This window comes from Lupinus angustifolius, chromosome LG01, assembly GCF_001865875.1.
Source record: "Lupinus angustifolius cultivar Tanjil chromosome LG01, LupAngTanjil_v1.0, whole genome shotgun sequence".
NCBI lineage: Eukaryota > Viridiplantae > Streptophyta > Magnoliopsida > Fabales > Fabaceae > Lupinus > Lupinus angustifolius.
Window position 1 is genome coordinate 1,322,437 of NC_032009.1, and position 18,350 is coordinate 1,340,786.

General features: G+C 36.6%; 1 protein-coding gene across 1 annotated transcript; it reads left to right on the forward strand.

The window, feature by feature from the left end:
• On the forward strand, nt 297-15,696 carry LOC109345120 (dnaJ homolog subfamily C GRV2-like). The gene is made up of 22 exons (XM_019583935.1): nt 297-1,035; nt 1,479-1,715; nt 1,848-1,935; nt 2,021-2,229; nt 2,781-2,882; nt 2,959-3,021; nt 3,133-5,367; nt 5,687-6,049; nt 6,506-6,646; nt 6,850-7,242; nt 7,323-7,817; nt 8,428-8,651; nt 8,746-9,090; nt 10,198-10,492; nt 10,658-11,110; nt 11,191-11,536; nt 11,630-11,973; nt 12,055-12,519; nt 12,807-12,931; nt 14,170-14,293; nt 15,017-15,085; nt 15,232-15,696. Exons 1-22 carry the CDS (start codon nt 598-600, stop codon nt 15,436-15,438), a joined length of 7,761 nt encoding a protein of 2,586 aa, XP_019439480.1. The 5' UTR covers nt 297-597; the 3' UTR covers nt 15,439-15,696.

An 18,350-nucleotide genomic window follows, 5' to 3' on the forward strand; every position in this document is an offset into this window, starting at 1 on the left:
TTAGAACCAAAAACAAAAAATAAAATATTGAGAAAATATATGAACCTACAATGTAATAATTTTCTACATTATCATTATTATTGTTTAATTATTATTAAATTTTAAATCTAAATAATAGAAATGATGAATAAATGATTTACACAAATGTATTAAAGTCTGAGATATTTGTTTAGGACAAAAATGATGTCGGAAATAAGTTAGAAGAATCTTTAAAAAAAACAAATTGATGAAGTGTCTTAAACTCTGAAGCATGATGGCACGTTAAATATCCCAACCCTTTTCATTCATTCTTTCATTCTTTCATTGTTCTTCCTCATCTCTGAATCCATTTCAATTTTCCAATTTCTCATTCTCTGTTTCACTCTCTTTCCTTTCTCTTCTATTTCCCCAAACTTCGCACTGGGGGCGAATCAGTCTCGGCCTCACCGAACACCGGCGGAGGCTGCGGCGGCGTCATCCTCTCACACTCTTTGGTTCTTTCTCCGATTCCATCATGATTCTCCTCTTCACACACTCGCTCATCTTTCTACTACCGAATCCGTGACTCGCTACGCTTCCGATCTCAATCCTCCTCTTTCAATTCCACCACTTTCTGTTATGGAAAACTCCGCCAACTCTTCCTCCTCCCTCGTCGTTCCTAAACCCGCTCCTCCACCGATCGAAGAACCGGAGTACTTGGCGCGTTATTTGGTTGTGAAGCACTCCTGGCGCGGCCGCTATAAACGTATATTATGTATTTCTTCTGTTTCCATTACCACGCTTGACCCTTCGACCCTCTCTGTCACGAATTCGTATGATGTGGTGAGAGATTTCGAGGGTGCTGCACCTTTGTTGAGCCGCGATGAGAATTCTAATGAGTTTAGCTTGAATTTGAGGACCGATGGCCGCTCAAAATTCAAGGGGATGAAGTTCTCGTCGCGGTACAGGGCCAGCATTTTGACGGAGTTGCATCGGATACGGTGGAATAGGTTGGCTCCGGTAGCGGAATTCCCGGTGTTGCATCTTAGGCGAAGGAGGTCTCAGTGGGTTCCTTTTGTAAGTTATTCTGTTCTCTTTTTTATTTGCTTGCTCATTCAGCTTAATTTGTTTTGTTTTGGATGATTTTATATTGATAGATAAAAGCTTGAAAATTATGGGTTTTGGTGTTTGTGATGGGATTGGGATGGTTAAGATACTTGAGAATGTATGATACCCTTTATTAGTCATCATATGGCATGTTTTGTTGTTTATGATAAAGTATGACCCTGTTCGTTTGTGTCATTCTTATGCCACTTGCTGATTAAGAGAAGACAATGATTTTATTGTTTTATGTTGAGGGAATTCAAAATGTGGTATGCAAGAATTTTAGAGTTTAGGATGATGGGTTGATTGTGTATGTTTTTCTGAAGTAACTAATTGGCATGATGATACAAAAAAGGAAGATAAGAAAGTGTGGTGATATGTTGAACTGATTATTCCATGTGACTGGTGACTCACAGAAATTGAAGGTAACTTATGTTGGTGTTGAGCTTATTGAGACAAGATCAGGTGACCTTCGCTGGTGCTTGGATTTTAGAGATATGGATTCCCCTGCAATTATTCTCCTCTCCGATGGTTTTGGAAATAAAAATATTGATCATGGTAGTGGATTTGTTCTTTGCCCATTATATGGAAGAAAATCTAAAGCGTTCCAAGCTGCTTCCGGTTGCACAGTATCATCTATCATCTCAAATTTGGTACGGATTGCATTTTTAAGATTAAACAATTTTGAATTCTTAAAATCAGGTTTCCATTTAACTGCCTTCTCATTAACCAAGGAATATGTGTTACCTGTTTTACTTTTAATTGACAGTGTAATATTATTGCAGATGAAAACGGCTAAATCCACTGTTGGTCTGTCCTTGTCTGTGGAAACTTCCCAAACTCTCTCCATTTCTGAGTATATAAAACAAAGAGGTTGCTAGTTATAACTTCAACATTCAAATTCGTTATTTATCCTCAGTGACTTTTTTTAACTTTAAAACAACTAACTGTAATGTAGCCAAAGAGGGAGTTGGGGCTGAAGATACCCCATTGGGGGCTTGGTCTGTAACAAGGTTGCGCTCTGCTGCCCATGGAACTCTAAATGTTCCAGGATTGAGCTTAGGAGTTGGCCCAAAAGGAGGGATAGGTGAGCATGGTGATGCTGTATCTCGTCAGCTCATTCTCACAAAGGTTTCAATTGTGGAAAGGCGCCCTGAGAACTATGAAGTAAGAGACACATTTTTTTATATCAATTAGTGAATGGTTAGAATCTGTGCACATTAAAAATCTATGTAAGTATGTATACAAGCACTGATGCATTCTGGTGGACCCATCTATAAAGGTCTTGCATGTGAGATTATGCAGTAACACAAACAACTATTTTCTGAAGTATAGTTCTGAATAAAGGATGATACAGTTGCAGTATCGGACGATGGTAATATATAGTACATGTCACTTACATTAATAGGTCTTTGGAATTGTTGACCGCTGTTTTTCATGGATTTTTTGAAGTTACGTGTTTAACTTATTACAGACAGTAAGCAAGCAGCGCCTTTGTCTATGAGGTAAAACAGATTTTAAGGAAGATACATCAATCTTAACGTTTAAGGCATCTTTTTAAAATATACAATTGGGTTTTCATTGATAGTTTCATGTAGTCTTTCTTGTGTATCTGACACAACCAATTTTGTATTGACACATTTATATGTCTGTGCATGCTAATTTAAACTCTGAACGGTTATGTCAAATGTTGAGAATTGTGACTAGATGGTATGCAGGCTGTTACTGTTCGTCCTTTATCTTCAGTAAGTGCTCTGGTTCGGTTTGCAGAAGAGCCCCAGATGTTTGCAATTGAATTCAGTGATGGATGCCCCATTCATGTAAGTGTTTGTTATGCCACTGAAATTATGTTTTGTTTCGCTATAAAGTTTCTTATGTATATTGTATGCATTGCAGGTTTATGCAAGCACATCACGTGATAACTTACTTGCAGCAGTTCGTGACATGTTGGAAACTGATGTAGGTAGATTTATCTCATCTTGGTTAAGATAAGACCAAAAAAGAAAAAAAAAACTTATTGTATAATGCAGATGCCAAGAGAATGTTTGACTTTTGGTGATGTGTTTGTAGGGTCAATGTGCCATACCTGTGTTGCCAAGGTTGACAATGCCTGGGCACCGTATTGATCCCCCCTGTGGAAGAGTTTTTTTGCAATATGGTCAACAAAAGCCTGTAGCTGATGCAGAAAGTTCATCTATGTATTTGAAACATTTAGCCGCAGCTGCCAAAGATGCCGTTGCCGAAGGTGGCTCTATTCCTGGATCAAGAGCTAAACTATGGCGTAGAATAAGGGAGTTCAATGCCTGTATACCGTATAGTGGGGTGCCTCCAACCATTGAGGTACCAGAGGTTACTTTGATGGCCTTGATTACTATGCTTCCTGCAGCCCCAAATCTTCCTCCAGAGTCTCCTCCTTTGCCACCCCCTTCACCAAAAGCTGCTGCAACTGTGATGGGATTTATTGCATGTTTACGTAGATTACTCGCTTCAAGAAGTGCAGCTTCACATGTGATGTCTTTTCCAGCAGCAGTTGGAAGGATAATGGGTTTACTCAGAAATGGTTCAGAAGGTGTGTCTTCTGAGGCTGCTGGGCTTGTTGCTGTACTTGTTGGTGGTGGACCTGGTTATGCAAATCTAACTGATTCTAAAGGAGAGTGGCATGCCACAATTATGCATACGAAGTCAGTATTGTTTGCTAATCATAGTTATATCATTATTCTTGTCAACAGATTAAAGCCCATGTCTGTGTCACCTTTATTGTCAATGGCTGTTGTTGAAGTGCTTGAGGCTATGATTTGTGATCCACATGGAGAGACTACCCAATATACAGTTTTTGTTGAGTTGTTACGCCAAGTTGCTGGGTTGAAGCGTCGCTTATTTGCACTATTCGGTCATCCTGCTGAAAGTGTTAGAGAAACGGTAGCTGTGATAATGCGATCAATTGCTGAAGAAGATGCTATTGCTGCAGAGTCGATGCGGGATGCTTCTCTGCGTGATGGTGCTTTGTTGAGGCATTTACTGCATGCATTGTTCCTTCCTGCTGGTGAGCGCCGTGAAGTTAGTCGACAACTTGTTGCTCTTTGGGCTGATTCCTATCAACCAGCTTTGGAGTTATTGTCTCGAATTCTGCCTCCTGGCCTTGTTGCTTATTTACACACACGTTCTGACGGGGCTCCTGTTGAAGACACAAATGAAGAAGAGTCATCAATAGGGAAAAGAAAACGACGTTTACTTCAGCAGAGAAAGGGTCGCATAGGAAGAGGATTAGCCTCTAATGAACAACCCTTCCATCCAGATAATAATTTTGATGTTTCTGATCCTAGTAGGCAGACAGGAATAGCTGCTGTTAGAGGCCCAGAAAACTATCATAAATCTGATCTCGACCCAACCACTAGACAGCCTTCAAGTATTCAATCTTCAACTGTTCTCACTAATGAAAATTTGACCAATGGAGCTTCTACAGCAGATTCTCAAAATGGGTATCCGACTTTTGTCACTTCGACTGTTGCACCATCAACAAACTCAAATGAAGCACCAGGATCTGATTTTACAAATTCAGCTGATCCTGACAGCAATGCAGTTGGCTTGCAGAGTGAGGGCATTCCAGCCCCTGCTCAAGTTGTTGTGGAGAACACCCCCGTGGGATCTGGTCGACTTCTATGTAACTGGCCTGAATTTTGGCGAGCGTTTGGTCTTGATCACAATCGTGCTGATTTGATTTGGAATGAGCGTACTAGGCAAGAGCTGAGGGAATCTTTACAGGCCGAAGTTCATAAACTAGATGTTGAGAAGGAGCGTACAGAAGATATTGTTCCAGGGGGTGCTAATCTAGAATTGGTGACTGGGATTGAGAGTATACCACAAATATCTTGGAATTATCCTGAATTTTCCGTTCGTTACCCAAGTTTGTCAAAAGAAGTTTGTGTTGGTCAGTATTATTTGCGTCTTCTGCTTGAGAGTGGCAGTGGTGGCAGGGCGCAAGACTTCCCATTACGTGATCCAGTTGCTTTCTTTAGAGCACTCTACCAACGATTTTTATGTGATGCTGACACGGGGCTCACTGTAGATGGTGCTGTTCCTGATGAATTAGGTGCATCTGATGATTGGTGTGACATGGGTAGATTGGATGGTTTTGGTGGAGGTGGTGGGTCATCAGTGAGAGAGCTTTGTGCAAGGGCAATGGCAATTGTATATGAGCAGCATTTCAAGACCATTGGTCCTTTTGAAGGCACAGCTCATATTACTGTTCTCTTGGATAGGACAGATGACAGAGCTTTGAGGCACCGGCTTCTTTTACTTCTGAAGGTGTGTGTAAATTTAATTTAATTTTTCTCACCTTTCTCTCAACGAAAGGAGAAAGCATTAATTTCCCTCTATATTGCCTAACACTTCTGGATGAGTTTTTTTAATACTTGTGCTTTTTATCTTTGTAGTTCTGAGGGTTTTGGCAGGTTTTTAGGCGAAAATGTAGTTTTAAATTTTGACGTCCTCTATTGCTAAATGCTAGAGTTGTCAGTATTGGTTAAATGATTATCATAAATGGAAAAGAATTTAAAAATGCCTGACTTATTTATCAACTCTGTTGGTTTGAAATAATCAAATTAACCATTTTATTCAATGTCAGGCATTGATGAAGATTTTGTCGAACGTAGAGGCTTGTGTTCTAGTTGGAGGTTGTGTGTTAGCAGTTGATCTTCTCACAGTTGTCCATGAAACTTCAGAGAGGACAGCTACTCCCTTGCAATCAAATTTGATTGCTGCTAGCGCTTTTATGGAGCCACTCAAGGAATGGATGTGTATCGACAAAGATGGTGCTCAAGTTGGACCCATGGAAAAAGATGCTATTAGAAGGTTATGGTCTAAGAAGGCTATTGATTGGACAACAAGGTGTTGGGCATCTGGGATGCTAGATTGGAAGAAATTGCGTGATATTCGTGAGCTTCGTTGGGCACTTGCCATTAGAGTTCCTGTCCTTACCCCACCCCAGGTAATCATGTTGAAGATGAAAGATAATATTGATATTCATATAAGTATTAATGGTTTTTGTGCCTATTTTCTATAGGCTGATTGTTTTCTTTCCACTATTTTGATGACTGCTTTTCATTTTATTTTATTGTAAAAATTTTCTCCTGTCTGGCCTAAAAGCTGTGCTAATTTCTTTCTCAATAATTTGATTTATTTGTGCTTCCTAAGTTACAACCCCTCTCAATAAGAATGGCCACATATGTTTAGGCGCTGTTAAAATGTTAACCATTAGCTTTAGCACATTTGGAGAAGTAACGAAGATGAAAGGTAGTTACATTCTCCAGAAGTTAGCATCAGTTGCTACCTGGAAAGCATTCTTATGGCTAATGATTTTTCTCATAGAACACTTTTCTTTGACATTATTGTTTTTTCATTTTATTTTCCTATCACCCTTCTAATAGATTGATCTTGTATTTAGGTTGGGGATGCAGCTTTGTCCATATTGCATAGCATGGTTTGTGCACATTCGGATTTAGATGATGCTGGAGAGATTGTTACTCCAACTCCTAGAGTAAAACGAATCTTGTCGAGCCCACGGTGCCTTCCACATATTGCACAGGTAAACTTTATAGGTTGTAGTTTATGAGTCTATCATGTTAAATGTTAATTAATAATTAATATTGGTTGCAACTTGCAACTTTTCGAGTAACATTTTTTTTCTATAAAATTATTAACATGTTTCTTTGATTATTGATTGTCTTAACTCTTCTTACCTTCATCATTCTTAATTCAAGTCCTTTGACATGTTATGCTATCTCATAGGCTATTCTTTCTGGGGAACCAAGTATTGTTGAGGCAGCTGCTGCTTTGCTGAAGGCTATTGTTACTCGAAACCCCAATGCCATGATACGTTTATACAGCACTGGTGCGTTCTATTTTGCATTGGCTTATCCTGGATCTAATTTGCTTTCAATTGGGCAACTATTTGCTGTCACCCATGTCCATCAAGCATTTCATGGTGGCGAAGAGGCTGCAGTTTCAAGTTCGTTGCCATTGGCAAAACGTAGCGTTCTTGGTGGACTCCTCCCTGCATCTTTGTTGTATGTACTGGAGCGTAGTGGTTCAGCAGCATTTGCTGCAGCAATGGTTTCTGATTCTGACACCCCTGAGATAATTTGGACTTACAAAATGAGGGCAGAAAATCTAATACGTCAGGTATTCTAAACTTTTTACTTTACTTACTTTCCAGTATGAACACGGTGGAATTTGATTAACGATCATGTGCTCTTTATCAGGTTTTGCAGCATCTTGGTGATTTTCCACAGAAACTGTCACAGCATTGCCATGTTTTATACGACTATGCCCCCATGCCTCCAGTTACATACCCAGAGCTGAGAGATGAAATGTGGTGTCACCGTTATTATCTCCGGAACCTATGTGATGAAATTCGTTTTCCAAATTGGCCTATTGTTGAACATGTAGAGTTTTTGCAGTCATTACTTGTAATGTGGCGTGAAGAGTTGACTAGAAAACCTATGGATCTTTCCGAAGAAGAAGCTTGCAAGATCCTTGAAATATCCTTGCAGGATGTATCTAGTGATGATGTGAATAAAAAGCATTCCTCAGAGGTTGCCGATGATGCGTCTAGCTTATCGAATCAGATTGAGAACATTGACGAAGAAAAATTAAAGCGACAATATCGGAAACTTGCTATGAAATATCATCCTGACAAAAACCCAGAAGGAAGGGAGAAGTTCCTGGCTATACAGAAGGCTTATGAACGCCTCCAGGTAGACATAAGTTTCATATTATACACAAGCTTCATTGGAATCATGTTTCTAGGGAAGTAACTAATACATCAATGATTATTTCACATAAAAGTTCTCATTTGAAAAAATCCTGGACGGACAAACTGTACTGTCTAAAGTCATAGTACTTTAGTTTAGATGTTATGTGACCTATTTCGTTGCCTTAAGTTCTTAATTTAAGAAATTTAAGTACCTCATGCATGTACTTTCCTTTTCTGATTAGTGTTTGGAATGGCGATGTGATTTCTCTTGGGTATGTTTTTGTGACCTGACAGCCAGAAAGGAAGAAGAATCGAACAGCTATATATGCTTCTGTTTTGTTATTTAGCCTAGTGCTTGTGTGTAACCGTCTAGTGAAGCAGTTGCATAATGCATGCATGCAAGCTTATAAGAGTGTGATATATGGTTATATACATCCATAGGAATGCCGTGTCAAAATAAATATGATGATTGATATTAATTTTGATTGCTTCATGTTCATAGTTGTCATTATAATGAATTGTTTGACCAAAGGTTTTTTACCTAGTTGCAATATAGTTATGCCTCTTCTTGCTAGTTGCTAAAACATTTACTGTATGCGATCACATTTCAGGCTACCATGCAAGGCTTGCAAGGCCCTCAACCTTGGAGGCTGCTTCTTTTGTTGAAGGGACAATGCATTTTATACCGAAGATATGGAAACATATTGGAGCCATTCAAATATGCTGGCTACCCTATGTTGCTGAGTGCTGTTACTGTGGACAAGGAAGATAACAATTTTCTTTCTTCAGACAGAGCACCTCTCCTTGTTGCAGCATCAGAGCTTGTCGGGCTGACGTAAAAATTCTATTTTCTTTTTTGTTAGGTTCACCGTTATGCTAAATAAATCCATGCCAATTGCTGTTTTTTTATTGAATATACTTGTGGGCAGATGTGCATCTTCTTCATTGAATGGTGAAGAGCTGGTAAGAGATGGAGGGGTACAACTTCTTGCAACTCTTCTTTCCCGGTGCATGTGTGTTGTTCAGCCAGCTACTCCAGGAAATGAACCATCTGCAATCATTGTTACAAATATCATGCGGACATTCTCAGTTCTAAGTCAATTTGAAGCTGCGAGAGCTGGGATACTTGATTTTTCTGGACTAGTTCAGGATATTGTGCATTGCACTGAATTTGAGCTGGTACCTGAAGCTGTTAATGCTGCTCTACGTACTATAGCCAATGTTTCGGTTTCCTCTGAGTTGCAGGACGCTTTACTGAAGGCTGGTGTTTTATGGTATGTCTACCTATTCAATATTCTATTATTACTGGATAAAGTATTTGATATCTATCTGAAGTTCGCAATCACAGGTCTGCGGAAGGATGTCTCGTGTTATGTAGGTTCTGGTGTAAAACCTAATCTAGAGCTTATAAAATCTCTATTTGGATAAGTAGTAGCTTAAATAAGTACTTACTCATGTAGAGTTTGTTGAGATAAGCTTCACTTTTATATTTGTGGTCTAGGATAATATGGATACCATTTATATAGACACTCTGAGGAGCTCTAATGCGTGAATTGAATATTGGTAATATAGCCATAATTTATTATGAAGAAACTTACCACCTAAGCTGCCTTTAGCATCCGCAAAGGCTTACTGCCATAAGCTTAAATTTGTTTCTTATGGAAATGAGACCAATTCCATTTAGTTGGGTTTGAAAAGGTGTTTTAGCAACCTTATTCAAACAGGACCAAGATGCTTCATTATTGATTATTCCAGTAAATAACCCAACTAGACTGTAAAGTAGCTATTCCAAATGGGGTTATACTCCCCGGGTTATGGATGCCTTAAGCTTTATTAAGGGGGTTGAAATCCTACTATTTCTATTTGGATTATTAACTTGGTTGTTACTACATTTAAATGTACGCAGCTAGAATCGTGGAGATACAGAGAAATTGTAATATTTTTTTATTCATAGAACGGCATGCACTATAATAGTTGTCCTTATCATCAATAGAGAGATGCATTTGCTAGTTTATTGATAATTAAATTAGTTTAGGCAAGCCTGATGGGAATTTTCTTTTTTATTCCATCCTTTCTCTTTGTTATGTTATTATGGCTGTACGAGACCTGGAATCTTCTAGCTCTTGTTTGTGTGTAATGATAATTTAGTAGTCGACTTTCTATAAAAATAGTAATTTCATGGTCGACCCACATGGAGTTCCCTCCTTTATGCTTCGCAATTGATCCTTATTGTGAAGTATTGACTTTTCTTGCTGTTGGTTAGCTAATGAATTTTAACTTTATGCATTACCATTATTATTTGTGGTAAATATATAAAGTGATTTTTCATCCTCCTTAGTTATATTCTTAAAAAATGGACTTATTCATATGATCCGCGATAGGTACCTTTTGCCACTACTGCTTCAGTATGACTCAACTGCAGAAGAATCTGGTGCAACAGAATCACATGGTGTTGGCGCTAGTGTTCAAATTGCAAAGAACATGCATGCTATGCAAGCGTCCTTGGCTTTGTCAAGGCTCAGTGGTTTGTGTGGTGATGGGAGTTCAATACCTTACAATGGGGAAGCAGCTGATGCCCTTAAAGCTTTGCTAACTCCTAAGCTTTCTAGCATGTTAAAAGATCAAATACCTAAGGATTTGCTGTCCAAATTAAACACAAACCTGGAGTCTCCAGAGGTGATTTTTTTTTTTGCTACGCCATTTGCTACTGTTGATACAGTAGCTTGTATCACATGGCTGCATGTACATCACACCCCTTTCTCCTTTACCGGCCTCTGCATTTACTATATATATATTTGTATTCACATATTGATACTATCTTTGAATTGTTTGCCTTGTTAGATTATCTGGAACTCTTCAACACGGGCAGAACTGCTGAAATTTGTGGATCAGCAACGTGCAGCTCAAGGCCCTGATGGCTCATATGAAATAAAAGATTCACATGGCTTTGTCTATAAAGCACTGTCAAAAGAATTATTCATTGGCAATGTTTACTTGAGAGTCTACAATGATCAACCGGAGTTTGAAATTAGTGAACCTGAAGCTTTTTGTGTTGCTCTAATTGATTTTGTATCATCCCTTGTGCACAATCAATTTGTTGACGATGCTGATCATAATGTTGAGGACACCAATAAGTTTGTTCAGACTTCTGAGCATCCAAGTGATGCTGTTGATGGATCTGCTAATGAGCAGCATGTCCTGGATAATTCTGGTACAATGTCTGATGAACAATTTGTAGGGAGGGAAGAAGTTTCGCTGGTTAAAAATCTTCGTTCTGCATTGACTTCCCTTCAGGTTAATTGCCTAACTGATTCACTTTATATTGAAATACTTCCTATACATCATGATTGACTAATCTTATTTATTTTCTGCAGAATCTACTTACTAATAACCCGAATTTGGGGTCCATATTTTCTAATAAAGACACATTACTGCCTCTTTTTGAATGCTTTTCTGTGCCTGAAGCATCATACAGTAACATTCCTCAGCTTTGCCTAGCAGTGCTATCACTCTTAACAGCACATGCACCTTGTTTGCAAGCCATGGTTGCAGATGGATCTAATCTTCTCCTTTTATTACAAATGCTTCACTCAGCCCCAAGTTGTCGTGAAGGGGCTCTCCATGTTCTCTATGCATTGGCAAGCACTCCAGAACTGGCCTGGGCAGTTGCCAAGCATGGCGGCGTTGTCTACATTATCGAATTGCTTTTGCCTTTGACGGGTCAGAGATCTGTATTTCTTAGTTGATATTGATATTCTCATTGAATCTGTTTGTAGATCTTCAAATGTTGACATTAAAAACAATTCTTTACAGAAGAAATTCCACTCCAACAAAGAGCTATGGCGGTCTCATTGTTGGGGAAGCTTGTTGGACAACCGATGCATGGGCCTAGAGTTGCCATAACACTTGCAAGGTTTCTTCCAGATGGCCTTGTATCAGTAATTAGAGATGGACCAAGTGAAGCTGTTGTTGTTGCCCTTGACCAGACTACAGAGACGCCAGAACTTGTATGGACACCAGCAATGGCTGCTTCCTTATCTGCACAAATTTCAACTATGGCATCAGAACTATACCGTGAGCAGATGAAAGGTCGAGTTGTTGATTGGGATGTACTCGAGCAGGCATCTGGACAGCTGGAAATGAGAGATGAGCCTCAGGTATGGCCTATAACTGTGATGTTTAGAAACATATATTTTCTTGTATATGTTATTGTGTTGAATGTACTCAAAATTTTGTAGGTTGGTGGCATTTATGTTCGGCTGTTTCTGAAAGATCCCAAATTTCCTCTGAGAAATCCTAAAAGATTCTTGGAAGGGCTATTAGATCAGTATCTCTCATCCATTGCTGCTACACATTATGAGGCTCAAGCTGTTGACCCGGAGCTGCCTTTGCTTCTCTCAGCTGCATTGGTTTCATTACTGCGTGTGCATCCTGCACTTGCAGATCATGTTGGATATCTTGGGTATGTACCCAAACTAGTTGCTGCTGTTGCATATGAGGGAAGGCGAGAAACAATGTCATCAGGTGATGTAAACAATGGAGAACATGCAGATAAAACATGTGATCCAGTTAATGGATCAACAGAACAGACACAAACTCCTCAAGAAAGAGTACGCCTGAGTTGTTTGCGTGTCCTGCATCAACTTGCAGCTAGTACCACATGTGCTGAAGCCATGGCAGCAACAAGTGTAGGAATGCCTCAGGTATCAGACAAGTAATCCTTATGAAGTTTTTTATATTCATTAAATTGGGATGGTGTCTCCTTTCATTAAATTGACTTTGCTGGATAGGGAACAGAAAATTTTGCAAAGGTTATAGATTTTGATAGTCTTGTTTTAAGGAGAATTCTATTTAATTTTATAATGTAGCTATGCCTTTTGATAGTTAATTTCCTTTACCTGTAATCCTGTCGCATGGATCCTAATTTTCAAATGTCTTTAACTGAACATAAGTTTTATGATTTTATTATACCTTTTAAAAAATATTTCAGGTTGTTCCACTGCTAATGAAAGCTATAGGATGGCAAGGTGGGAGCATTTTAGCTCTTGAGACCTTAAAACGAGTCGTGGTTGCAGGAAACCGAGCCAGGGATGCTCTTGTTGGTCAAGGACTTAAGTAAGTACCTATATATTAAAAAATGACCCACCTTTAATTAATCCAATATTTTATGCTTTGGAGATTAAATTCATGACAGAGATTTGCATTTGGCATGATAATAAACTATGAAAAAATGCAAGTGAAATAGAGAACTCATGAAATAATATTTAGATCTGTTTTTCATTTGTTTGCTTTTGTAAAAACTTGGTATATTTCCATTGGTTCCCCCCTCCCCTCTTGTCTAGTAGATTTGGAGTTTACTTGTGTTTGTATTGGAGCCAAAGATTAAATAAATTCAATTAACTCCCAGCAATTATATTCCTGCGTCATTTTCTCTTATGTCATCATCTACACATTACCATACTTTCTATCTCTCCCTTCCTTTCCCATCACCAATCACATATATCACTTTCTCTTTCCCTTTTCCCTAGCTCTCTTCTCTAACCACCTTATGCCCCAAAATGGACTGTAAAACAACATTTTCCAACTCCCAGAGAACAGTCACCTTTCTGATGCCCTTGAAATTTGTGTTATTCATGTGGCTACACTTTGCCCCAACTCTCACTCATTCTGGTTTCAGTTTTTTTCAAAACTATTCCTTGTAATGAGATTGCTGAAATATGGATGGACGATGGAACCTAATTCAGGGAAAAGGTAATCTAAAAATGTAGAAAAATGAATGCACATGATGGGAAGGTCGTGACTGGGTTTGGAGGCGAATTGATTAAGAATTCTATCATAAATATGGTTGTGTATTCTGTATGATCTATCCTTCCATATTGTCAAGGAATGCAAACAGTCAGTTGATTGTTCCTTGGTTTAAACCAGTCTTTCCCTACCCCCTTGCACTACTGCATCTGACTATCACGTCTCTGGCAAGTGGCAACAATCCATTTATCCAATTGGGATGCCAGTATGGGACTGCTTGAATAGTTCATAAATCTTTGAACAGATTGTTTTTTATGTCAATTCTTTTTACTGCTGTTTGATATATCATAATATTGAGGATCTGTTGTGATTGGTTTTCAAACGGCTGCATATTGGCACTGCAACCAAGTGGTGTTCCTGCTATTAGATGAATGTACTTTAAAATTGAGCGAATAGTATTCTTAATAAATAATTTCTTCTTTTATCAAAATAATTTAATCATAATACTTATGGAGGCGCTTGCATAAAGACTGTCTGTGTGTTGATGCGAGTGGAGATTTTAATTGTAAATTCTCTCTCACTCTTAACACAATTTTCAAACAATGCAGAGTTGGTCTTGTTGAAGTACTTCTTGGTCTCCTTGATTGGAGGGCTGGGGGGAGGAATGGGATTTGTTCTCAGATGAAGTGGAATGAATCTGAAGCATCTATTGGCAGGGTGCTTGCTATTGAGGTTAGAATCTAGTAGCCCATTTATTCTTTTATGAGTTTGAGTTTCCTTTGCATATTTTCTTGGTGTATTACACATTCTTTGTTTCTACATCAAGTCTTATTCTATCTTAAAAAAACAAGTATAATTTCCTTTCTGTCAGTTCATTTAGTGATTTTTGTTTTCTTACTTGTGATTATTGTATTGCTTGTGATATTTGTTTTCTTTCCTAGTTATTGGGGGAAATGCATTTGGTGTTTATTTAGTGGTTTTGAATCAGTTAGACGTTTTATTTGTATGTCTATGGGTTTTTGTGGAACCAAGTTGTGCTGTTAAGTTTCCCATTTCTTTATTCCTTGACATCTTGCAAAAAGGGCGGCCTAATGCACAAGAATCTCACTTAGTAGAGTCTAGGGAGAGGTAGATCATGCCCCTACAAACACAAAAATTATTTTTCAGGATTTGAAGTCATGAGCTCATGGTCACTAAGCAACAACCTTTTTATTGTGTCAAGCTCACCCTAACATCTTACAACTTCAAAATAAATAATTACCACATATACACCAGTCTACATTTTGTATTTCTTTCTGCAAGTATTTTGTTTTTTATTCATTGATTTAGTGGAACAATTTGACAAATGGTCACAATTTATTCAAAAAAAGTTCTTCTCGAATTTAAGGAGAATTATCTTGATTGACTAATTTAAACTAAATGTTACTGACATGTTATGCTTCCATACTGAATCAGGTATTGCACGCCTTTGCTACTGAAGGAGCCCATTGTACTAAAGTTCGAGAAATATTGAATAATTCTGATGTGAGTTCCAACACATTTGATTACAACATAATGTGATTGTATTGAATTTTGACATTTCAAATGTTGCTTCTGCATTTTTGTTGTTGCAACTATTCCATTCAAATCTGCAAGTTACCCTTTACAATCTTTACCCATCTGTGATCCAGGTTTGGCGTGCATACAAAGACCAGAAACATGATCTCTTCCTTCCTTCAAATGCACAATCTGCTGCTGCTGGCATTGCTGGTTTGATTGAGAATTCTTCATCATCTAGACTCACTTATGCCCTTACAGCTCCGCCGCTGCGATCTACTACTTCTAGACCTCCATCATCCCCATCTGACTTCAGTGGAAAGCAGGATCAACCTTTATAGCACAAGCAGACATTTTTAGCTGCATGATGAAAGCATATTTCTAAGCCTATACTTATAACTCATCTGTATATCACACTGTACAGTTTTCTTGTCTACCTGTTCCTGGGTTAGCAACTAGGAAGCATGAGCAATTTTCACTAGTATATTATATTTGTTTGTGTTAAGAGGGATTCCTATATGCCTCCCCTGTTTCTTGTAAATTGGATTATGTACTTAATAATTTGGTAAAAAAATAGTGAGGTGATTTTTGTGATAGTTAACTTATTATCTACAAGATTTCTTCTGCACTTCTGCTTTCATCTAAGTTGTAGGAGTAGCACACATGTTCAAAAAAACCCATTTCAACTAAACCAAACCTAAGTTTCTGACCTAGAAAATGGATAAAAAGGAATGGATGGATAAGAATAGCATACATGTTTGGTTAACTAGAAAAAGTGACTAAAACCAAATCTTCACTGACATTCTTGATGTTTGTGGTTGAGCTTTTGTGGGTGCTATAAAGAGGCTTGGATATTACATGAACAATTGGACTATATTGAGTCAAAAAAATATTCAAAACATATTTTTTTTATCTTACAAAATATGTCATTTAGTTGTAAATTCAAATCATGAGAGCGGCGCCGTAAAGGTGGTGTGGGCAGAGGAGTTGGGTAGTTTGTAGTGGGATGAAGGTTAAAGTTGATGGTTGGCAAAATGGTTTTCACATCTAAAAAATAATGCATTTAAGAACTCCCCATCTTTTTAATATTTTGTTTATGTTGAATCAATTTTGGTGTTTCATGTTTTTCAAGATTTATTCAACCATGGTACCTTTAAAAATTAAATTAAATTGTCGAAATTATATTTAAAGAATCTAGTAACTACACCAAATCTAAATGGAGTTCATCTTTTGTAGTCAAGACAAGAGGGGCATACTAATTAGTAAATATTAAGATCATGTTCCTTATAATTTAACTGGATGGAAAGTCATTTATTGTAGGTTTCATCTTTTGTTGTTTTAATTTTTTTTGTTTCAAACAAATTCCTCCTTTACAATCTCAAGACATGTTGAATTTTTTTCAATTATACCATCATTTATTAATAACATTCAATTTTTTATTAATTAAATATATTTATTTTCTCTCATGAAATAAATGTGCGTTTTACTCAAAATATGATATTCTTTAATAGTTTACTAATATATGCACATGCATCTCAACAACAAAATATATATAATGAATGGGGTACTTATCTTATCTACTAGAGAAAATAATATTTACTGTGTACAATGTGAATGGGGGACTTATTTAATCAACAAAATAAAATAATATTATATTTCAAAAATGAATAGTAACCAGAGAAAATAGTCAATGGTTTGATAGTATGAAAGCTTGTTATGCTATGAGTATTCTTTAATCATTTATATATTAATTAATAATAATAATAATAATACATATCAATAACCAATGATAAAATAATGATACAAAAGCTTTAAACTAATAAAGTAATAATACATGTTCTTAAAGTCTAATAACTATATCATTATCAATGAAACATTATTTTGGATGAATTTCCTAACATTTACACACTTATACATTGTTACTGAATTATTATTATTTACTCATTTAAATGAAAAATAAATAATTATGTATAGATCTTTAATCTAACAATAAATAAATAAATATATATATATATATATTATATAGGAACCCAGTGAAGAAAAGAAAAGAAAATAGAAAGCATGAAGTATTAATAAATTAGTTGAGGGCTTTGAAAGATGGAAGTGTGATGGGAAGTTAGAGGAACATCAATATCAACATTGAAAACAAAATAATGAATATAATATTAATATTTAATAGCCGCTTAGTTAGGAAAAACAAAAGAGGTTGGATTTGTCAAACAATGGGAACATTTACAACCTTCAATTCTAAGGACCCACATCTCATACAACCTTTACCCAACACTAATATTTTTGAACAATGATCTCTCGATTAATGGAGAGACGAGTAATATAAAAAATAAATGAAACAATAACATAATATGACATTTTTAATATATGTTCACAGTTAATATTTCTATAGATTTTTGTTTGTATAACCTTTTAAATTTAATGAATATCTATCACTATTTCAGCCTAGAAGGCTATACATTTTATATTGCAATACACTATTCATCAGTAATATCATAAATAAATAAAGGAGTTAATAATAATAATAATATATAACACTTTACATTTTAAAATTCCAACTTTGTTCACTATAAATTTTTATCATCAAATCTCACTCATTTTATATTCAATTATTTAATACTGACAACTCAATACATTTGAGACAAATTATGTTGTTAACCTACAAAAGAGAATACCAAGTAACAAATCATTTTCAACCAATTACCATTTTAGATTATCTTTTATCATCTAAAAACAAGTTCACATGTATCTCATTATCTCATTCCTTTATATATATTTATGAGTCTCTCTACTTATAAAAAAAGATCCATAAAAAGTTAAAACGCCAAAGCCAAAATTTAAAATATATTTTTTAAGAAATTATCATTTAAGGTTATACACATGGCATGTGTTGTAATCATTTATTAAAAGATAATCATAGTAAACAATATTCCTTATTTCGTATGTTGAGGAATCTCATTATAATTTTTTTTTATATTTTAGTTACTGAAAATGTATTATGCAATAGTTATATACATATGCAGCAATAAGTCGAAATTTTGGTTGGTTAGTGATGTAAGGTTCCACAAGATCGAATGTTCAAAATTCATATTAACGATACTTATTGGAAGAGACAACCACGAACCCAAAAATGATTAATTCTTTATCCAAACAAATGAAAAAATACTTTTGATAGTACTAAAAAAATGTTCAAATTTTGGTTACTTCCTTTTCAACACGACTTCTAGTTGGAATAAATATACAG